Source organism: Lottia gigantea (genome assembly GCF_000327385.1).
Source record: "Lottia gigantea unplaced genomic scaffold LOTGIsca_41, whole genome shotgun sequence".
NCBI lineage: Eukaryota > Metazoa > Mollusca > Gastropoda > Lottiidae > Lottia > Lottia gigantea.
In genome coordinates this window covers 1,145,126-1,170,132 of record NW_008709421.1, presented here as the reverse complement: position 1 = coordinate 1,170,132, position 25,007 = coordinate 1,145,126, and the positions used below count along the sequence as shown (strand labels likewise).

Below are 25,007 nucleotides of genomic sequence, written 5' to 3'. Positions count from 1 at the left end.
TATCAGATTTCAGTGAAATTATTCATTATTGCTCTCTTTTTTTGGGTGAATGTTTCAATAAATTTTTTTCGTTTATATTTCAGGTGAGAACTCTATTTGTCAGTGGATTACCTATGGATGCTAAACCAAGAGAATTATATCTATTATTCAGGGCATATAAAGTAAGTAACAATTACTATACTTATACAACAGTTTGATTGTTGAGGTGCTTCCTCAATTATTTGATGTTTAGACTAAACTCTGAGGTTCTCCCAATCACTTTCAAGTGCAGGAACATCATTTATGCTTATGTCCAGAAAATATGATATCAATAATTTGTGATTTTGCTCATTGACTATGTTGTTTAAGTGGTATCAAATGGTTTCATTGTGAAGGTTGCTTTTAAAGTCTCTTCAATAATTGTTACGTCAAAATTTGATCTGAAAGAATTGTGTTTTTTATAAAATTCAGTATACATTGGAAATGTCAGAAAAAATAGATGATGCGTTATAAAAGTTGCATTAAATTCATGCTTGATTGCATGCTTGTAGAAGTAGCAATTTCTAATGTCTAGGAGACAAACAAACGTCTTGAAGAGTTTGCTGTACATCAAATGGTTTTACTTGGTAATTCTTATTGAAGCGTGTTCTATTGTCTGTGGTGGTCTCTTCAAGAATAACAGCTAACTATGATGTCGTTCAGTACAAAACAACAGATAATTCAATATAGATCTTTTAGTTATATATTATTTATATTCCACATTGTCTTCCATTAAACTCAAGCAATTTCAAACATTTCCCTGCGGTAATAGAAAATGAAAAAAGTGGCAAAGAGAAATTGATCATAACTATGTAAATACATCTTTATTAGAACTGGTCTTGTTTTCTTCAAGTGATGTTTACCTCTATATTAACAATCTACTTGTAGCTTTTGAACATTTTGCTTCTTGTAATTTGTTCAATCCTAAATTTTGTAATTTTTGTGGTTTACCCCAAGTTTAACAATTTATTTTGGTCTTTAAATAAGGTGGAATGCATATGTTCAAATTCAAAAGGTTGCTTTGATGAGGAACATTTTTTGTTTTTTCTCGCATTTTGAGGTACTAAATTTGAGGTATCGACTTAAGATAGTCGAATATAATAACCACATTACTTCATGTGAAATAAAAGTGAATACGTTGATGAAATGAAATGTTATATCCGTTCCAATACATGTATCCCTTTAAAGTCAGTATTGAAAATCTCTTATTTCTCTTCTAGCAAATCTTTGTTTAAAAATAAAATAAAGGTCTAGTATCAAAATAATCTGAATGGTTTCAAAAGTTAATATTTATTGACCTCATCCCACTTAAATTGTGTCTAAAACAATTACTCTCAATATTTACTCTTTCTACTGTTTTCTTCACCATATTGATTTTCTTTTGCCTGAGAATTGATCCAGAAAATATGCCAAGCTTCTTATCCCATCCCAGTACACGGCAAGTTACTTCAGGCATTTTCTCCCCTTCCTTTGAATCTTTTCTTCTCCGTCTACTTATCTTTCAGATGCTTTTACATTTCTATTATTGAACAGTTATTGGATTTTTCTTTAGCATTGAAGTAATGAGAGTTTGGTGGAAGTTTCAAGTTAGCATTTCCTGTTAACATCGTTGTTTACTCTTTTGAATTAAAAGTGGAATTCCCTTACAATTGTCATTCTTTTGTATTCATTGCATTTTTATAGAAAAAAAAACAATAGCAATTCTGTAGGCCTATAATTTATTCAAGTTGAAATGTCTGACATTTTCTGTATGACCTTCCTTAATGTTGTTAGTGTCAATTGGTTTTAAATTGTGATAGATTTCGGTTGAGCTTGATTTTAAATGATTCAGGTGCACAGAATTTAAGTTTTGTATCCCAAGTGATTTTTCTTCTAATAAGAAGTCTGTAATGGAGACATTATGGTTTTTTTCGGATGGTCAATATTTCAAAGACTAAAAGCAGTTTAGATTTTCTCTACTTAACTTGTTTATTATACAATCAAAAAGATTCAGAAAAACTTCTCTTATCATTAACATCTGGTTTAAAGAATTAGTGGCAAAATTTAGATTAATTTTAAGAATTTATTGTGAAGTTAAGATTTGGTTCAAATAATCTAAAACTTAATATAAAACTTAGATTTGGTTCAAAGAGGCTAAAATTAAGATTTTGTTACTAGAAACTAAAAAAAAAATTAACTTTGGTTTCAATAAAGTTACAAGAAGGTAAAACTTAGAATTGGTTCAAAAAAGCTCAACTTAAATTTGGTTCAAAAAAGCTTAAACTTAGATTTGGTTCAAAAAAGCTAAAACTTTACTATTGGTTCAAAAAACTCAAACTTAAATTTGGTTCAAAAAAGTTAAAACTTAGATTTGGTTTAAAGAAGCTAAAACTTAGATTTGGTTTAAAGAAGCTAAAACTTAGATTTGGTTTAAAGAAGCTAAAACTTAGATTTGGTTTAAAGAAGCTAAATTTTTAATTTGGTTCAAAGAAGCTTAAACTTAGATTTTTTTCAAAGAAGCTTAAACTTAGATTTGATTTTATCATAAATTTATAGAATATGATTATTATACTTTTCCACCTCTAAATAAGTGTCAGAACGCACCAAATCAATTAAATTTCATAAAATTTTCTAAGGTGAACCTTCTTGGACGCTCTGACAAGATGCCTTGGAAGAATCTAACATTAAGATTTGGTTAATGGTTATTGTAAAAGTGATGATGGATTTTCTCACCTCTATTAGTTGTATTGTTTTAAGGTTTAAGGTGCTAGTCTTGATAATGTTAAAGATTAATGATTTTTTGTCCACTGACACTAAGCATGGTATTTAAATCAATAAAACGGCAAGTCAGAATGTTGATTTACACTGTTATCTTTGCTTTCCCTATTGACATTAGTGAGATTTTTGATCATGTCAACAATACAAATTTCCCTCCGATTGCCTTCACAAATTATTCCCGTCTTATTGTTTCTTCACATTTCTATTTTCTTATGTCTGAGAAAACTTGCTGTGGAAATAATTTTGTGAAAAGTTCACATTATTCAAGTTCTAGTTCTGTTTTGTTATTGTTATAGTGACAACGCTGACAAATTATTATCATCATGTTTGAAATTGTTGAAATTACTCCAGAAATTCTTTAGATTGATATGTTTGATTAAACAAGTGAAGAGTTTGATACTGAAATTTTCAATGTTGTGAGAATAGTAAGGCTATAGGATGAGAAGAGTTGTTTCCCATTAGACTTAAGGTTATTGTTTTATACTAGCCAGTATTTTTAAAAGAGATTCCTTTAATCCCTTGAAGTCTGAGTGTAAATGAAATGAACCCTAAACTCCAAATAATATAAGTTCTATGATTACATTGTCTAACGCCATTGGGTAACAACAGGTTTACCGGGTATATATTGCGTAATTATGTGGTTGGGCTAGGATTAAAAGGTGTCATTTTTTCGGATGCAGTTATAGGCCTAGTTAAGCAAATAGAATTATAATATGGGCCAAAAATGCTTCACTTGTGTATAAAAGTCTCATTAATGGTGCATAATTTATTATAATTTACAGGGGTATGAAAATGCTCTTTTAAAAGTCATGGGTAAGACAACTAAAAATAACTGCGTGAGTATCTTGGTCACAAAAAATTTAAAACTCAAAATATGGTATCACTGTCAGCTTTGCATGGACACTTATGGTAACACATCCAAACACTTATAAATGTTAGTTTATGTCCATATTATATATTTATAGTATTATTATAATTCCTAGGTTAAGATTTTTTTTTTTGTGGCAGTCTAGGGTTTTAAGTTTGTTCTAACATGTAAAGTAAGTTCAATGAAGCAAGCAGATGAATGCGACGCAGCTAATAGTAGCAGGTTTACCATGACTGATTGAAATAAATTAATTTACGGGGATTTTGATTACGATGCTATATTATTTTGTGGTCTCACACATAGAGGGTCTTTTATCTCATTCCCTTTATATCTGTACCTTACCTTGAAATACTCTCTACCACCTTTTCTAATGCACACAAGAATGTTACACGCGCAACTTGTCAACTGGTGTGTCATGTTTTTTCAAAGGCCAAACACCAACCAACCAACACTAATGCAAATCTTTTTGACCCTCCTTTTAAATACATCTTCGAAGACAGTGGAAGGAAACTGAAGACAATCATCTTTTGTTGCTGCAAGTTAGCTTACACTATCCTTTTTGCCTCCTAAGAAAAAGAGTTGTGAAGTTAATTTGCCTTCAACAATGAAGAGTCCTAAGATTTCTCAGCTCCTTCTGCTTCTGTAGAAGATGTGTTCCACTTTGCTCTCACTCTCTCACCTTGTTGTTCACATGGCACTTTCTTTATTTCAGGGATATGAAGGGTCTTTATTAAAAGTTACCAGTAAAAATGGAAAGAACACATCAGTGAGTATCATGTCACCCATCCAAAATAGTAGAACAGCTCTCATACAAAATAATCAAGGCTACATCTAGAATCAATTGATATCGCTACGCTTGACATATTTTATCCAAATTATTCAAATGTTTTTGTGGCAGTGTAAAATCCTACTGTATGTCACTAGGTGGACACTTACCCCAAGTAAGCATTGCAGTGTTTTTTTAAGGACTTTGTGGTCTGCAATTTGAAGTATATTTGTAACTGCAAAATGAAGTATATTTTAACTGCAATTAGAAGTATATTTTAACTGCAAAATGAAGTATATTTAAACTACATACATATTGTATTTATAGTAATTGAATTTGTGAGAAAAAAGTCATCAAAATTTTAAATAAGTGTAAAGCCTTTTTGTCAATTCTTTTTTGAATCAGTGCTGATCCTACAAATATGTATACTGTATGTTTGACTATATACTGAATGTATTTTATGTTATGATATATGTAGATAGATTTCACGCATTACACTTAAATGCATGGTGCATTTTGCTGCCTCCCTTGATTCTGAATTTATACAACCCCCAAAAACGCTTTGGTTGATTCTTAACTTAGCATTTCGTATTGATGAAAATTCCTGTTTGGATGATACATCTAATTTTTCTTCAACATCTTTACTGTGCTCATGAAAGTTAACTGAAGAATTATTCTATCCTTCAGCTTCTTAACAAAAATATTTATCATTTTTTTCTCTTTACCAGCTGACCAGAGTTCAATTTTGTTTCTCAAAACATAATTGCTGTAATTTGGCATTCAGACATTTCATCCATTTTTGGAGACTGTCACATTAGGATTGGAAAGTTGAATGCCACTTTAACCCATTACTGTTAATTATTTTGATTTGATTGTAGACTCAATGTTGTTACTTGATTCTCAAAAATACCATGTGGAGATGACAATAAGTTAAAGCTGGTTTCTTGAATAACTAAGCTTAGTAATCTATCACTTTACTTTTATATTTTAAATTTTGTACATTTGTTTATACTGTATGTTTTGATTGAATTTCAGCCTGTTGGATTTGTTACATTTACTACCAGATTGGCAGCTGAAACTGCAAAACAAGATTTACAGGTAATGCTGTGGATTAGATCTTTGAATCAAAAACATCTGAGATTTTTGCTGATTTCAAAATTATTTTTGACCTCCAACTTCAACTTAGATAATGTTTGTGTACAGATCTTTGAATATGTTTATCACAAGGAGAAAACTGACAAATAGATATCCAATTCACAATGTTGAAAAGCTAACAAAATAAACAAGGTAGACAGGAAATGTGTCTAGCAAAAGATGCCAAGCAAATTTTGGTAGACAGTGAAAGGTATCTCTGTCCACCGCACCTCCACCTTAGTGCATTGCATCCAATAACCAATTGTAAATGATACACCTTGATCTGAAGTTAGGAAAGGTATGAAGGATTGAAAGCCGACATAAGTAAACACTGGTACAGGCATCAGAATTGTTCTTACCGTAGAACCCCTAATAGCTCAGCAGATGAAAAGCTACAAACTGAGCTAACCCCATAATAAGATTTATTACCGTCATTTAGAAGCAATATTGGTATATGCCATCAGGTTGTTAATGCTGTTATAAAATTTTAGGGAGTTCGATTTGATCCTGACCTACCACAAACACTTAGATTAGAGTTTGCAAAAAGCAATACAAAAGTTACAAAGCCTAAACAGCAGTCACCTCAACCAGCTGCAACCCACCCTACTATTATCCATCCTTTAACAGGCCGTAAGTATATCAGACTTTTCTTTCATAGTCGTAAATTTATTGGAGACCAAAAGGCTATTGATAAGGATGTTCAGCATGGCAGTTCTGATATATTTTTATCAAACAGAACGTAAAAAGAAAATTTTTGCGAAAGCCCTGTCTATATTACAAAAATTATCTGTTACAAGAAGGGAACGGATTTTAAATTAGTTGTGTCAGCAGTTGAGGACAGTTTCATTTGAGACCACTGCAGCAAGGTAGCCTCGAAACAGATACAATTTTGTAGTGTAACCGCTATCCATTTTGAGGAAAGTTTGTTGCGCATTCGTACAAACAAAATGTCTGCTGAAAGAATTATTTTTGCTTTCACCATGGTTATGGACATCAATTATTTACCTCTTTCGTGAAGTGTTCCATTACAATCTGTCTGAGAACAGTAGACCTTTTTAAACTATTATTACAGAACTGATTTAGATATCTAGATTAGCGATGCAGAACATCCATAATGATTACTTATTTGGTCTGACTAGAAATAGTCCAAATATTTAAATCATGTCTTCATGTTAAAAACTGTAGTCATGTAGTTTTTTTTAATGAATAAACTTTATAGATGACACACATCCTCATTCTGTCATAGTTTAAACCTTAATTTTGGATCTTAGCTGGTTTATAGGCTCTATCGTGGGTCTGATGGGTTGATGTAGGACATGGACAGGATATTGGTTGAAGATTGGTGTCTTCTATATAGCTATTTTAGAATTTTTCATTTATCTGAATGTAGCCATCATCTCTACTGTCAATTGCTCCCACCAACTTTCCACATCTTACTGCATGTAAGTGATCAGAAGCTATAAATTACAGTGGAGCTGGTTTTATATTCTCGCCCTTAAATTCTACTTGATTTCAATGGCTTATGGTTCATGAACATCATAGTTACGAGTAAGAACTAATTTTCAAAACTGGATATGATTTGACCACACAAATTCAGAAATTAACTTGCCTGGTGATACAACATTGGTCTGGAATTGATAACAGTCTAAACTTTTGGACATTTCGCAGAGTTTTAGGCTGTGTGATCTTCAGATAACTGATCTATTTCAGCCTGTGTCCCTACTGAAGTTTATGCTATGACAATTGAGGATGTATGACAATACAACATATATTTGTACTATACTATTTCCACTGCATGTTGCCCAATTTCTATTTATAATACTCTATATGTATTGTACCATCAGTTGGTGAAGGAAGCACTTGCTTCAGGCTTAACAGAATTCTGGATCGTTTACTTTGATCAATAAGCAAAAATCAAGCATGTTTATGTTCTGGTCTGCATCATTTTGTTATATCTAAAAGGTTTTAAACGGATTGTAAAGAGATTTTTGTATTTTTTATATGTGTATCTGGGACACTGATGGCATGAAATTGAACCATTCTAATTTTTAATCAGTCGGTGGTTCCTGCCACTAAAACTAAGTGTTTAATGACATGATTAATCACAACATATGCAAAATAAGGGAGTAGTTATGAATTTAGAAAACCTCTTTACAATCCCTTTAAATATAACCTGATTTGAGAAGTCAGAAGATACATTACCTGTAAAAGACCTTTTTGACTAGATTTTCTTGATTATTGCTGCTTGAACATTTTCTGTGGGTATTATGTCTTGTAATAAATTACTGTCTGCTACAGAAAAGTAAAGGATAAAATAGCAGTATGTAAATGTGAACAGACTGCATACTTTCAATAATATAGTTCAATATTTTCCTTGTCTTTTGCATACTTTTGAACTAACTATACTTGAGGGATGATAATTCATTGACTTTGTGCAAATAGAATCTTGACCCATTCATCTTTATGTTCTGCTTTAAGTATAGACTATATTTCTGTAATTATTATTATTATTATTAAAATGTATATCATCTTTAACACTCACAGATTTTAGTGTACTCACGTGTGCGTCTTTTTTTTCTTCCTTCACTTGCAGAAGAGCTATGTCCCGCCATCTTCCCTAGCTGTCCGGAGGGTTGGACCCCCCACCCTCTGGCCGCATATCCGGAGTTGACTCACACCGCTGCCCTGCATCACACAGCACTGTTGCAGCACCCAGCCCTAACACAGCTCCCGGTACGGGTTAGTTTTGTCTTTAAGTCATTTTTGCACTGTGCCAACATTATAAAAAATTCACTTATTAATTTATTATTCATCATGAGATAAATATAAAAAAAAATTTCGAAACTTCTAAATTTAGTCTGTCTGTCATCTTCAGTTTTATCTATTTATTTATTAAAGATTTTATTTTTGTTTTGTTTCATTCTGTTGCAGTTTAAGGTATAAAAAGAAAAGAAATTAATTTATTGCACACAAAATGCTGTTTATTGCACCGAATTGTTTTTTATTATTTTGATTTAAATTTCTGTTAAATCTGATCTTCTGTTCAACTGCACATAACTAACATTTTTGAAATTCTGTTTTGAAAATTACCGTTATGTTTGCACAGTGCAAAATGACTTTTAAAAGATTTTATTTTCATTCATAAATAGGTCAATAGCCTGTTTATATTTGAAAATAAATCTGTTTATTTTTTTATTGCTGATAAAATATGTTTCAATTGTTTATATTAACACTGTTATTGAACACATTTTTTTACTAAAAATAGCACAATGTTGTTATTTCTTGCATTGTTTTAAAAATCATTTGAATTTGTACAAAATGAAAACAATTACAAGCACCCAAACGACCAAACTTTACAAAAACTAATAGACATATTAAGTCTTGATGTTTGAAAATGAAAATGAATGAATAACCAGTGAATTTGCTGAAGTAAATCATAAAAATTTACACACATAAATATTAAAAATACATACATGCAGAATAGCTTATATTAAGACACACCTGTAAAAAGAAAATGTTACTTTGACCAATCAATTCCAAACCCAAAACGTGAATTTGTTTAAATTTTTTCAGCGAGCATGGGATGGACGAGTAGTTTCACCCAGCAATCCCCAATATGTGGTACGACAAACTTTCTCATTCTAGTTGTTCAGTAACAGTGCTAAAATATCATACCACCTCCAATTATTTTCATGTTACTCTGGCCAATCTCTAAACTATCTTTTCATTTTGAATCTGGAAAATATTTCCTACTGACATTATTAAAGTCTATGTCAAAACATTTTCTAAATAATCTGCTGCAAAAACATTCTTGACATTTTTAATACTTTATAATGGTCTAATAAACATGAAAATAAATGAGGTGGTACTTAAAATTGTATTTTTGTAATAGACACAAACTTGCAAGATTTGTGCTAAATTAAGACATAGATCCACATGCATCATCATATAAAGCATAGTTTGGAGTAAATGCATAGTTACGAGTATAAGCATAGTCAATGAAAAGTGTATTTGCATGAATATGTTATCTATAAAACTATTTATGAATGATCCAAATGGTCCTGGGTGTTTTCACATTAGTTGGAAATTCTGAATATGAAGAGACTTTTTTTCTTGAAAACTTAAAATCCAGATTTTACAATTAATCAGTACTTAGATTGATAATTTAATTTAAAATTCAAATTTATTGATTAACTTGAAAATGTGACCCAGGATCACTTGTCAAATGTTGAATGTATGTGAACCAATCCCTCTAGTATAGCAGTCTTTGATGTGTGTTTCTTCTTTTACAGATCCAGCCCACAGCCCTTATTGGCCCCCCAGCTACTATGGGTATTCCACACCCCTCTTACGCCACTACCCCCATCTTAACTAGTCCCACATCGGCAATGAACATGACCACCACCACCAATATGATGACATCACCCACTGTCCCTTGCTCAACATTATTTGTGGCTAATTTGGGTCAGTTTTGTTCAGAGCAAGAATTAAAAGATTTATTTGGAACGTAAGTGGCATTTTAAAACTACCAAAATATTTTTTTTTACTACCATGTTGTTTTACTTCTATAACTGAAGGATCTAGAAATTAAGAGTTGACAAGCCATGCCAATGAAAAGTATTTTCTGTCTGGTGAGCAATAGCTGCCCACTTATAAATACGACTCTATTGTTGCATTAACAAAACATTTCCATGTCAGTTTTATTTTTCTAAAAAATTGTTTTGCTAATTTCTACAATGGTGGAAGTGACCTGTTGTACAGACAGTTTGTTCACTATGCACTATATGTTGAATTGAATATGAATTGAATTATCAGAATCTATGGCTGTACTTGCTCAACAATTTGAATTTTTTGATGTTCAAGATGTTGTGCTGTCAGAAAAATAAAGCTATTTATTTTATGTGTTATATTTTATATAGGTTCCAGGGTTTTTCTAGAGTACGTATGCATAATAAGGGTGGTTCTCCAGTAGCCTTCGTAGAATTCCAAGTAAGTCTAATTCTAATATCTAAAACCTACAAAAATTTACATTTGAGGTATTCGTGGATATTTATTGTTAGATATTGACTTGTGTGGTGTTTTGGCTGAAAAAAAAAATTCAAGAAAAATTTGTCAGATATTGGATAATAATTATAGGAATATCTGGTGTCATGTTGGCATTTCATAGTTAAGAAGTAATTCTTGAAAGGTCATTTTTCAAAGGCTTGATCATAGAAGAGCACTAAGAACCAAATCGGTGAAAAGTATTGAAATTTGTTGATTTTTTTTTTGTAGGATTTAAGAACAGCAACTGAAGCAATGGCTCGATTACAAGGGTTTATGTTGTTGTCCTCTGATAGAGGTGGTATTCGAATTGAATATGCAAGAAATAAAATGGGGGAAGCGGTAAGCTTTACATAATAACATAATAAATGTGCGTAAAATTCTTAAATTTTTATGTTGCATGAACAGAAATTTGTTTACCATATTACGAAGGATTGAATTGTTTATTATCAATATAGGAGATTTTCAGTAGATTTGATAACAAAGACACATCCAGTTCATCTTCATAATGTCAAGCTATTATGAACTTCCTCTTAAACCTTGAGTGCAATAGACACATTTCTCAAAATGCAGTGATTTGATTGGATTGTATGTTATTGAATACAGTCAATCAGAGCTCTCAACAGAAAGTATGTAAACAATAAATCGTAATTTGAATTCTGATTGCCTATATTCTCTGGCATACATTCCGATCAGATGGTTGAATTCTGTGATAATATTAGTGACTATTGTAGTCAAGGTATAAGACAAAGTTCACCATTGCTTGACATTGTGAAGATGCACAGAGTTATCTAACTTTTGAATTAATCATGTACATCACATACATATAGCCTATGATTATCATCCACTGCTGAAAATGTGTTTTATTGAAAATAAACTGAAATGTTATGAATGGAATTTTTTTTACAAAAATTTCAATTTTTATTTCAAATTTTAGGAACTTTTATCGCCCCATTCCCACAGTGCTGAAATTGTGTATAAGACAGATTAAATTTCAATTTGGTATGAACTGTTTCTAAAAGTTGTTTTATCCAGTTTTTAATACTAACATTGTTTTGTTTGTTCTAAAAAGAAACAAAAATATAATAATTTTATTAACGGCTTAAGGAAAAAAATTCCTTTTTTTGTTATTACTAATATTTTTGAAAGAATTTTGATTAACAATTTATTTAAATCTTTCCAAATTCACATTTTTGTTAACTAAGCTGATATATGATTAGGCCTATACTGTTATTTTTTTATGTTTCAAAAATAAAACCACGAATACATTTTCATTGGTTAAATTCATTTTTTTTTTACAAGCCAATAATTATGTTTTCATGGAAATTTTAAGAAATTTTAATTTTTATTTCAATTTTTTATTATCTTTTCTTTTAATTATTTTTTTTACTTTTTGTTGAATTACACTGATAAGTTTCCAATTAGAAATACAAACACACTCTGCTGGTGGAAAATATAGAGTCAAACTAATCTTTAAGCTCTTGAGTAAACTAAAACACCTGACGTAACTAGTTTGTTATCTCAGCATCTTTAGCTGAAAGAGCTCCATTTTAACAATATAATGTATCACTTATCAAAATTGAAATCCAGTATCTGGTTCTCCTGCAAGTTGAGACTGATATCACCCTTAGATGTTATTTCTCACATGCAGATAATACTAATATCACGATAAAATTGAGTGATTATACTTAAATGACATAATTATACATATTGTGATGCTACCATATAAAATATTTTCACTGTTAAGATAGTACTGAATACATGTTTCAGGGTCATTAATAATATTTCTAGTGAAATGCTATTAATTTCATACATTACTTGATCCATTCAGTATTTTTACAAAGAGTTCTGTTATGTTTTTTTCAGGGTAGGAAAGACGAGTTTCCAATAATTCATTCTCCAGTTGCCATGGCATTCTAGAGTATTTCCACAAATAGGGGACAAGATTGTCACGGATTATAAGTTATTGTGATATTAAAATATAATTATATCCCAATTTTCTACTAATTATTGAATGAAATGCTATATTATTATAATTATTAATGTTGAATTTGTGAAGTAGCTTTTGGCACAATGTTCATCACCACTACCTATTTATAGAAGACTTGTTACACAGAAATAAAGGGCTTAGAGACACTATCCCAAAATTGGGTTGTTTTGTAAAGGCTTTCATTAGTGAGTAAAATGAGGACAGAAATGATAGTTGTCTCCCTTCACTTGTGTGAAGTATGAAAATGATTATATGAATATAGGTTAACCTCTATTTCGAAATATAATTTAACAAACACTTCTAACAACATTATTTGCTATGCATACATGAAGAAATAACTGCCTTGTCATACATATACAAGTAGCAATCTTTTCTCAGGCATATTTGCTATAGCCCTATTGCTTAATGTAAGTATAGCAATATTTGCAGTTTTGTTTGAATATTGTGCCAAGAAGCTACCATTTTATGTGTGTGATTTATGAAATGTCGCAACCATTTTCATGAATGAATGCAAGAAAAGAAATAGGAATGATAATGTTTGCTTTTTGTAATTGTTATTAAGATTTTATAACAAATTACTATAAATATAAGTCATATTTTATAAACATCAAATTAATGTAGGATTTGTAACTTATCCCACCAAAAAATACTTTTTTTGATCAACTCTAGGCTTAGTATGAAGTAGATTTTGAATGGATTTGTTTCAAATCTGAGATAATTTTATTGTTCAAAAATGCCAATGGGTAAAAGAAATCCAATTTTGTAATATTTGTTCAAAAATTGTAATTTTGAAACTATATTATATGTTGTCTTGTTGAGTTTAATGGATGTCTATTTCAAACTTACTCCCTTTTTGCAAATATCAATTTATTATTATTATCATTATTGTAAAATTGTTATTCATTTTTGTAGTATTTCCATGGTATTGAAAGTGTCATCGAAGAACACATTTAGAACGAATCCTTTTTTTTTACTTTCAGTACATTTCTTGTAATGTATGAAGTTACCTCCTATTAACAAGTTGATTTGCAAGTTTTTTAAATTTGATTGAGATATAGATTATCAAGGATTTTTTACGTACATTCTGTTATATTTTCTTATATGAACAAATCAGTTCTTTAATGATTTAATACAAGACAGGATTGTTAAGTGGATTCCTAAATTTTTTTCTGTATCAGGGACACTGATAGCATCAATTTGCACCATTCTAATTTTTAATCAGTCTATGGTTCCTACATTTTTACTAAAACTAAGTGTTTGATGACAAATCACGAAGGGTCTTATGTGATGATGCATATTTTGTGATTAGTGACATAATCAAACACTTAGTTTTAGTGGAATTGCAGGAACCACAGACATCTGATTGAATACTGGAATGGTGAAAATTGATGCTGTCAGTGTTCCACTATACACATGACAAATTTAGAAAACCTCTTTACAATCCCTTTAAGATCCAAGAATTTTATTGCTTCTCCTATCATTGATCTTAATGAGGTGTTTTCTATGTTTGGATTTGTCTCAGAATGTTCTTTAACATCTTTGCTGAACTTTGCTGCATCAGTCAAAATATATATGCATTGTATAACTATTTATGCACTGGTATGCAAAATGTCGATAGAAAGGAAATATGGGAGGCAACTTCAGCTTTCAGGATTCTCTGGTGTCTATTTCTAAAAACTAAATTTCCGTCCAACAAAATTGTACATATCGGAGTCTAAGGTGTCATCGAAATCTGACATGAAATTGTGCCGTTTTTCCAATCCTTTATGTTAATGCTTAGATTTTGAGGATCACTTTGTTGTTCACATTTGTCAATATTTAGTTTTTAAGTTTAAGAAGTTTAGGAAATATTTTGTTCACTGTTCAAATGTGTTCACGTAAATAGTAGATAGGTAGACTCAAAGTGTTGACGGCAGTAGATTCAGACCACTATACATTCTCTGTAGACTCAGAAAACAGCTATACAATACTCAAATTGGACTCAAAATATGCAAAAGAAATATATTCAATTAACACTTAGAATTGTTTTTAAAAAAATACTCAACAGAGTTTTGAACAAATAGAATTAATTTGGTATGCAAAAAAATTACAAATTGATAGTATCTGTAAATTTGTATGTATATGTTGTTGCTATTCTCTGTACATATACTAATTAATAATATTGTGTTAAACCATTGGTTGCGAGGTTTCACCTATCAACGACTTTGTACAGTCCTTAACATTCCAAACTTCGGTTTTCATTCATTTAGTTATCTTTTTCTTTGATTGTATTTGATAAATTATTTATATATATATTTTTTTTTTCGTTCAGTTTGAGACTGGAAAAAAAAAGTTATAAATTATTATTATTATTATGTTCAATTGTTGATCCTTATGCACCTAAGTTATTTATAGAAAATGTTAATCAAAATTTGTAACATCTTACTTATTTTATCAGAATGTGTAACTATTTATAGTAGAGTAGCCTTAGATATAACATGTAGTTTCATCATAAGAAAAATGTATCAACTTTATTGAAAATAGCTTGCATTAATGGAATATTTGCATGGAATTGCAAATGATATTCTTATTTTAAGGGGTTGTTGAAAGTTTTTTTTTTAAAGTTTTGTGGATAGGGCATATTGATAGCATTGATTTGCACTATTTCAAATTTCAATCAGACATCTGTGGTTCTTGTATTTCCACTTAAACTAAACGTTTTTTAACATCATTACTGCTAAAGTTGTACATCGACGGCAATTTTTGTCATAGTGATGTTATAAAAGGCTTATTTTTTTAGTGGAATTGCAGGAACCACAGTGGTCTGATTGAAAATTGGAATGTTGCAAATTGATGCTATCAGTGTCTCTCTGATAAACTAAAAAATTTAGAAAACCTCTTTATAATCCCTTTAACCCTAACATGACCTACTGTCATTGTTGAAATAATTTTTGACTTGTTGGACTCAGATCATTGGTAGACAGTAAACAGGTATGGGTTAATGTATTAATTGAATTAGAAATTTCCTCAACAATAAAAAATCCATAGATGTATATATTTATTTTAATAATGAGTAATTAATGAAAAAATTTACATATATCAATTATGTTGATGATGCCAATTATTTATTCCATTTAAAATGTTAAATATATGTTATATCATTATTATTATTATTATTATTAAGTGCTCTATTTACATGTATGTCATATCTATATTGAAATAATGGACAGGGATTCCACTTTGTTGATAATCAAAATACGAGTGCAAAGTCTTTAGAGTAGAGTTTGCTGAAAAGAAACCAGCAAGATTTTTTCTGAATATTTAGAGAACAAAATAATTCTTTTTTAAGTCTGTGCTTTCAGTTGATTTGACTTTGTTTTTAATTAGTATGGAATCAAAATATATTGCAATCAAGTGGATTAAACAGTAGTTTAGAGAAATTCCACTCAAAGGAATCCTTGTTTTGAAACTATACTAGTTATAAACAGTTAAAGAAATACTGCCTCTTAAAATAGACAGAAAAGCTAAAGTCTAAAACTTGGTCAATAAGAGTATATATTCCTCAGTTGGACTTTCTAGATGCCATGACTAAAGAATAGAATCTCTATATAAGACGATATTTCCATTAAACTAGTTAACTATTGAAAAACGATTCTAAGTAATGTATTATATAGTTTTATAGATTAATTGGATTATAGAGGGATTCTTTTGAATTCACTGCGGAACAAAGACTCATTTTGGCCAAGTTAAAAATATTCAATTTTTTGGTCATCCTAAGTGGTAGTATACCTTTACAAAAAATGTACTTGGCACTATGAATTATTTGATCATTATTGTTGTACTTGTTGAATCGTGTGTGTGATTAACTGTTATTTTATGAGAATCAGGTCTCTGTGTTAACCCTTTCATCATAAGCTGTCACTCCTTCAACCAAAAGAAATGGGCGATGTTGGTTGATTGACTTGTTGTTCAAAGGGTTAAACTATCTTATTAGTGTTCTAAATATATATAAAAGATTTACAAATTATTGTTCATTTTCATCATCCATTTGAGAATTGAGCCATTATCTTTATTTACTCTCATTTTGTGAACAAATTGACGACACTGGCTTGCTTGTTGTATTTAAATATTAACAATTATTTTGTCTGAATTTCAAGTCTTTCATAAATCATATTAAACTCAAGATTTTTATGGCATTTTCAGTAAGAAGGAATTTGTCCATTACCATATTTTGGATCTAAAAATTAGCAGGAACATACGGAGAAGGATCAACATACACTGTACAATCATTGGGTCAAAATGTAGGGAAACTGTTTGAAATGACAGCTCATTTTTACAGACTTGTAATTCAGACAAGTATTTAGTAATTGTGGATGTCTCTTGCTTAGAAACTAGTCGATATAACGTTAATATATTATATTTTGTTTGTATAAATAATTGATGTCTCGAAATACAATGAACATTTTGCCTTTCATTCAGAAACTAAACAATGGTTGTGATGAAAATTAGGTGGTTTAAAAAAAAAAGTTCTGACCTTTTTATTCTTATACTCATATTAACAATTCAAATTTCTATATTCAATGTACATTTGTTTACAAAGTGCTTAGATAAACATATTGTCAACAATTTCAAATGTTTTTTGCGAATTTTGTTTAGGATCCTGTTTTTGTATCAAATTTTTTGTAATTGATAAATGAAAATCATGACTTTTTGAACTTCTCTAACATTTTCATTTTTCATTCAAATTTAAAAAAATCCTAAATGAGTCTATATTTTGTTCGAGAATTGGAAACCCTGTTTCAGATGCATCCCGTCAAATTAACAGAACTTTGTATATGGACGGCTATTGCGATTCTCTCCCTTGGATGCAAGTGCATTACCTACATAGAAAATACTTGTATAGTTAGAATTATTAATATATACTATATTATATATATTACTTGCTAATTATTCTTCTCTTTTGTGCAATGATCAGGGTTTGCTCAAGGATTGAGTGTCGGTAGGATTACGATATTATGATGTCATCAGCTTCTTTGCATAATAAATGTGTTGTATATTAAGGAACAGATAATTTGATAACCACTCATTATTTTGTACAAAAAGTACTATATTGTACTCAAAACAGCTATTATTAATGTGTGGGGATGGACAAATTTAAAAATACTGAAATTGAATTTAAATATTCTGTACATTTTTTCTATTTAATTTGGAATTGATATAAACAAAATAATCGTGGTTTGGATTCTGATGTGTGAAATCCATACACCAACTGTAATGACTCTATGATCAATTTTTGTATCCTCTTCTCCTTTCTTCTTGTATGTATGAAACTATTGTTAAAGATGTATTAAAGTGTCTATATCTGTGATGTATATAATTTGAGGGATGCTCCTTCAAGCTGGTGACATCATAATAAGAATTATATCTATATGATTTTTTTTAAAGGATAGATAACTAGCTGGCAATTTTTTTTAATTATCTGGAAGTTATTGTTCTCTACATTTAATAAATTGGTATTCTCAAATAGTAACTTTTTCATCAGGAAGCCGCCATATTGTAATTTGTCCAAAATGAACCGAAATGGAAATGTTACAGCATAATGACTTGAACTTAACAAAAGTTAATCTGCTTGAAAAATTTGTCGCCCCAGGAAATCTTGAATACCCCCCCCCCCACCCCTTTACTTCTGCAATCTACAATAACCCCCCCCCCCCCCCCTATTAGCCCCTCGCGTATTCCTTCCCCGTTTGAAATTTGTATTATTTGTTAGCCTTGAATGACTGATTTGTTCTGCCAGCGACGACTTTTATACTATTTGATAACATAAATTTATGTGAGATTCGCGAATTCTTCTTTTTGAACAAATGTATTCAAATTCCTCTTCTGGAACTTAAAAAACCGAATGTATCCTCTTTTGCATATGATACACCATGTTCCTGAAGCAACGGTACGATTATCCGTAGTAGCATTATCATGTAACGTTGCTTAAGTATAGGTTAATAGCCGAAAGCAGTCCAATAATGATCGTAACACAAGGACAGAAGGTCCGCGTCCGCGTGTTACGTCATAATTGAACGCATTGGACTGCTTGAGGACCATTAACCTACTTAAAATACAGATTACACAAATAATAACATCTACTCATGCACGTGCAATATTACAGGTCACATGAGATCAACTCACGTACCATAACATATACATATTGAAACTTTTTCAAGCTGTCCGGTCAGGATTTATCAAAATTACTATGTTCCAGGTAAATAATATTAATATTTTATCACTTCATCATTCATTTCAATATTCAATGATAAGGGGTGGTAAAAATGTATAAGCGATATCGATGATTATTTACATGCAAGCACATTCAGGGTATATTCTTTAAGTCATTTTAATTTTGTTTGGTATCTTATAACATACCATTTTCCCCCGAGATGGCTTGTCCTAAATATGTTTGAAAAAGACATCTCCGATCGATGTGTTATGCCACATTATAGCATATCATCTTATATATTATGACCACTTTCTGATGACAGTAAGCCCAAAATTGAATTTATTTCACAAATATCCACAATATTATACATTTTCATGTTATTTGTCTAAAAATGTCTTTGGGTTCATAGAAATGTAATGTTTGGAAATTTCATATTTGAAATAAACACGTCGATTAATTTTTTGGGGAAACTGACTTAGATTTCGGAACTGAAAATTTCCTTCCGTAAAATGATATTTTCAACTATAAAAGTGTTTTTTTGAATTTTTCGATATTTTCCAAGAGAATTGGAATATCAGCTTCAAAATAGTACTGATAGTCTTTGAATATCTTCGTGTTGGTAAAAATATGCTCTGTTGTAAGTTTAAATTGAAAAACTCATTTCCGTCCTTGAAATTTCAACCCCCAAAATTCACAAATTTTTGCTGAAAATGGGCCATTTTAAAAGCAAATTTTGAAGACAATAATGTGTGCTTTACTTTGCTCAGACAATAATAATTTTTTTATTGTTTGGCATTTTCTTTCAACCCAAGGACAGTCTAAGACTATTAGCCCAGTTTTAAAGTTAATATTTCATTTTATACAACAATATAAGCAGAAATACAATTCAGTAAACATTACGATCGGACACTAGAATTTACTAGAATTTACATTTTTTGTGGCCAAAACATCAATCTTAGTAAAATTCAGAAATAAGTCAACTGCACTTATTGTAAAATCACCCGAAGTGAATATTTATCAATCATGTTACGACATCACAACAGTCCAAAATTTGCCGCCATATTAAAAAAATAATGTAATTTTGACGGGTTCTTTATCCTGAGTATTCAAGTCTTACCCAGGTTCTTTATTCTGAGTATTCAAGTCTTACCCAGGTTCTTTATTCTGAGTTTAGAAGTACCAACCAAGTTCTTTATCCTGAGTATACTAGTCTTACCCAGGTTCTGTATTCTGAGTATACTAGTCTTACCCAGGTTCTGTATTCTGAGTATTCAAGTCTTACCCAGGTTCTTTATTCTGAGGATTCAAGTCTTACCCGGGTTCTTTATCCTGAGTATTCAAGTCTTACCCAGGTTCTTTATTCTGAGTATAGAAGTACCAACCAAGTTCTTTATCCTGAGTGTACAAGTCTTACCCAGATTCTGTATTCCGAGTATACTAGTCTTATCCAGGTTCTTTATTCTGAGTACACAAGTCTTACCCAGGTTCTGTATTCTGGGTATTTAAACTTTACTCAGGTTCTTTATTCTGAGTATACTAGTCTTACCCAGGTTCTTTATTCTGAGTATACAAGTCTTATCCAGGTTCTTTATTCTGAGTATACTAGCCTTACCCAGGTTCTTATTCTGAGTATACTAGTCTTACCCAGGTTCTTTATTCTGAGTATACTGGTCTTACCCAGGTTCTTTATTCTGGGGTACCAGTTTTACATTTTGGGGACAAGTTTTACTTTTTATATTGGTGTCATCCATGTCCGTCCGTCCTAAAACATTAAGTATGAGTTATTGCTCATACTGCTAAAATCACCCACGGATGAACGATATTGAAAATCAGAAACATCGAAAAATATATTTTACAACGATAACAACTTCAAGGTTCACAGCTAAGGATCCTTTCTACCAGCTGGTCCTTGGCCAAACCTCTTGGCATTGGTCTTTCTTTGATTGTCCATACCCATTTACAGCCAGGTTGACTGAAATTAGGAGTGCAGATGATTTATTCTAGGTCATCTGACTATCACACGCCGAACGAGAATTGGACCCACGGCCGCCATTTAGCATTAGTTATTGCTCCTGTTCTTGAAAATGTGTTAAATTAACACTCATTCGAAGCGAAACACTTATAGTTTGTAGTTTGGATTCGAAATTCCAGCCCAATTGCCCGTACACTCTAAAAGTTACAATTATTGACAGATTTTGACAAAACTTGGTGTAATTGTTTAGTATTACCCAAGAATGAACCCGAATGAAAATCAACAAATCGATAATATTAAGTACAAGTTATTTCCTTTCTTCTTGTTAGCTTGAAATTGCGAGTTACTACCCTTGTTCTTGAAAATGCGTGCAACTTTTAGCTTATAAACAATTCTTGATAGATTTTGACAAAACTTCTTAAAATTGTTTCTTATCACTCTTGGTTGAACTCTATTGAAATTAACAAAATTAAAAAAAATATTGAACCGCGTTCAATGTTAAGGTCTTGAACACTGTAGAAGGCACAAGTCTTGATGAAATTTCAGTACAAACACCGAATCAATCAGTGCCCTTTCGTTCACCAGAATTTCACCAGGATTCGTGTAAATCAATCAACAATTTTGCCTTCTAGGGCGTTTACGAAATACAAATTGAACGCGTGAAGGGCAATAACCCATATTAAATATTTTAGTATTTTTCTTTTTAGATTTTCAATAGGTTAGTGTTCACGAGCTAAAAAAAAATTAAATGCATGTTTTAAAACAACAAGGGCAATAATTCATACTTGATATATTTCGATTCTTCATCCATGGGTGATGTTAAAGTTTCATCAAGTTTTATCTACATACGTCAAGAAATGTATATGATTGAAGGCGAATTACTGTAATCTTTACATCTTTCAATGATAGGGACTTGATATTCTAATTATCAGAACGAGAACGATGGACCACAGAGGTATTTATTTTTTCATTATTTTTAACATTTATTTTTTTGGAAAAAAATAAAAAGATGTAAGGATAAATAAAATAATAATAAAAAAATGTTGCATCTAAATTAAAATAAATAAATAAATAAAATAAAATAAATAAAATTTTCGTTATTCTACATGACAGTTCGAATTTGACCAGGTCATTAATTACGGAGCGGATTTAGGGTTTCCAACCTAGTTCATTTCAACAGAGATCCATGACCGAATTTACTACAAACCTGGTCTTGGTGGAGGTACAAGATTTACATATTGAACAGCAGTTCATCCTGATTTATTGGCCAAAACTTACAATTCTAGTTCCATTTTTATACAGTGAAGTTATCTGTAATTAAATGAAGATAAGTCTAAATATGACATTTATAAATAAAATACATTTCTGATGTTACAAAAATTCCCATCGCTATGAATATTTTAAGGCGCATCCTTACAAATCGCCAACTCGCAGTCAACCGCAAGCATCATTATTAATGTTAATGCAATGTATTTACGACAAAAGTGGACACGGATAACTAACAGGAACATACGAGGTTCTCGGTAAAGTGTCTTAACATGTCCATTGTGTTTTATGTGTCAAATCACTGCCCGTGTTCTTCCCTCAATAGGTTTGAAGCAATACCTTACAAGTATGTTTCAGTTTTTAATTCTTTTTCGTTATTTGATGTTTTACAGTGAATGACGGAAAATTTTGATCATATAGGTTGAAAGGCACTGATGTAGGCATTAATGGACGCCGCTCGTAATAACTCCTACAAATCGTATACTTAACGTTATAAATCGTTATATCTTGCGCGCAATTTGCGGATGGGAGTTATTTACGTAAAAAATAATTCAGGAAAATCATGAAAATATTTTACGAGTGCCCGCAACTTTTGCTCAGAATTGTGATAACTAAACACCAAAATCTAAAAACTATCTGAAAGTCTTAACTAAAGAAATGAAGCCGTCACAAATACTTAAAAATATAACGTAAGGTCTTTAAGTTCGTTTTGCTGTTTGGAAGCTGTTTGAAAACTAGTGTACGGACTTGAGTAAAGTAAAATAAACGCCTAATATGTCTCCTACGTAGGCTATTCTGAAGGTTTCAATTAATAATATCGGGCTTTTATAAAGCCAAACACCAAAACTGCTTAAATAATAATTAGTACTCGCTATTTTTAATTAACCCTTTTATAACAATTCAGTTTGATCAAGAAGATACATGGATATAAATATCATACTTTAGAAATATTTTCAGTTATTAATTACGACGTGTTTGATAATGAAAACCTTTTTACAAAAAAGCGGAATGCCTCCATTTGCTAACAGTTGCGTGAATTGGACGAATACTAATTTATTTTGTTATGCGATCAGACAAAATTATCGGTTATCACAATTGTGGATCAGACAAAATTATTATCACAGTTGTATACGACAGAATCAAAACATATATTCAGAAGATAAACACTATGCTGTTAGATAAACGATACTATATTAAATAAACCGGGGTATAAATTCATGTAAGAAAATGCACTTTGTCCGGCGAGTAACTTTCTTTGCTTCAGCTGACTGAAATAAATTTCGATTTGGGTCCGGATAATATATTTTTTTTCTGTTCGTGGACAGATTTGATTCCACAATTTCCAGCTTTTTGTTTTCATACCTTTAAAGGGCTTCCTGTAAGATAGTGGTAAATCGATATGGTATTGCTTTCAGAAAGGGTTTGGAACCAATATGGTAAGCTCTCTGGAGTGAAGAGCAGTATTGCTGATTGTAGCCCAACGAAATTGTTCTTTTGTCTGTAAAGAAAATGTAAAGAGCTTTAATGGTAAATACATGAGAATCACACCAATACACATATACTTATAAACTATTTAGGCCACCAAAACAAAATAATAGATTCTGATCAACATTTAGTGCGATCCACTAAACGTTATCTAACATTTGTGTAGACAATTGAAGCTTGGTTTACACGATGTACTGTTATGAGTATGCACTTAATTATAATTTGTAACTATTTAAGTCTTTAACAGAGATCACACTAGTCTACTCTGGAACATTCCATACAGATAAAGAATATCTGAAAATATTTTGTAGAATATTCTTAAACCCAATGAGTTAGTATATAAACCCATGCCCTAAGGTGGAAGCATTTCTCTGGTTGTGTCAAGATTATGTCATATTTTAAGTAGGATTATTTGTATTATTTGTTTATTCATTATCACTTTAAATAAATAATTATAGCGATAACTGATTATTCGACTTATTTCATTGTTACGTTTCATGTGCCACACATTATACTTTTCTTAACGTAACAGTACTCATCTTAAACTTGACAAGCTGATAAATAAAAGCAGTCACAGTCTTGGCCATAGGTCTAGTTGATTTGGCGTTTTGTCCTTACACTTAACAAGTTTCTTATAGGATGGCATTTTAACCTGTGGCGTTTCTATGAAACATCAAGTGAGGGGGATCGAGCAGGGGCCACAGGTCATTTTTTCAATATGTAAAATAATAAACAATTTGAAAGTGGGTGGGGCCTACAATGAAGCAATGGTGTTAAGACTAGAAACGTTTTAAATGGTTCAAAAATGTCTACGATCAACACGATGTATTGTCAATGAAGATCATTGTCTTAGATCGTATTGCATTGTCATAAAGTGCTTGTGCTCATACAAATAAGCAATAGACAACTACAGTTAATCTTTGATACACTGAAACTACGTTAAAAGTGGTATGTGAACATGTTAGAGACAACACCTTTTGTCAGATTTTGTAAAATTTATTGTGTTTTTGGAGAAGTTTGAATTTTGATGTTGTTACAACCCTTATCTACGTTAATAGTGGATTGTAACAAGACATTTCATTTTGTACGAATTTTATGAAATTAGCGACTAGGTTTATTAGGTTTTAGACAAACGGAGTTGAAACCCTTTCAAATTGAAAATATGGTTAAAGTGGACTGTGAACGAGATAGGGATTACAGTTTTTGTCACCTCTTGATGTACTGAAACCGCTTGGGTTTTTTTATTAATAGTTTTTCTTTATGTTACCCCAACCGGTTTGGCAATTGGCAAATTTAAATGTATTATTTATAATTTGTTCCGAAGTAGAAAATTGCTATTATATATTATGTCCGAGGTCGAGATATTGATTGTAATAATATTTAAGCATACTTACCCCTCTGGATCGTAATGATAGTTAGACTTACCGACCCATCTTAATTGTAATAATATTTAAGCATACTCACCCATCTGGATTGTAATAATATTTAGGAATACTTACCCATCTTAATTGTAATAAT

General features: G+C 30.9%; 2 protein-coding genes across 2 annotated transcripts; both read left to right on the top strand.

Annotated features, from left to right (window-relative positions):
- Positions 1-80: 80 nt before the first annotated feature.
- Positions 81-10,943, top strand: LOTGIDRAFT_122701 (hypothetical protein; the record flags this gene model as incomplete). Its single annotated transcript, XM_009060248.1, has 8 exons — positions 81-161; positions 4,356-4,409; positions 5,445-5,507; positions 6,035-6,173; positions 8,140-8,291; positions 9,836-10,050; positions 10,463-10,532; positions 10,818-10,943. Coding segments are annotated over 8 exons (900 nt in total), but the record flags the coding sequence as incomplete, so codon positions are not given.
- Positions 10,944-19,959: 9,016 nt separating this feature from the next.
- On the top strand, positions 19,960-20,388 carry LOTGIDRAFT_77416 (hypothetical protein; the record flags this gene model as incomplete). The annotated part of the gene is made up of 1 exon (XM_009060163.1): positions 19,960-20,388. A coding segment is annotated over one exon (429 nt), but the record flags the coding sequence as incomplete, so codon positions are not given.
- Between the last annotated feature and the right edge of the window lie 4,619 nt (positions 20,389-25,007).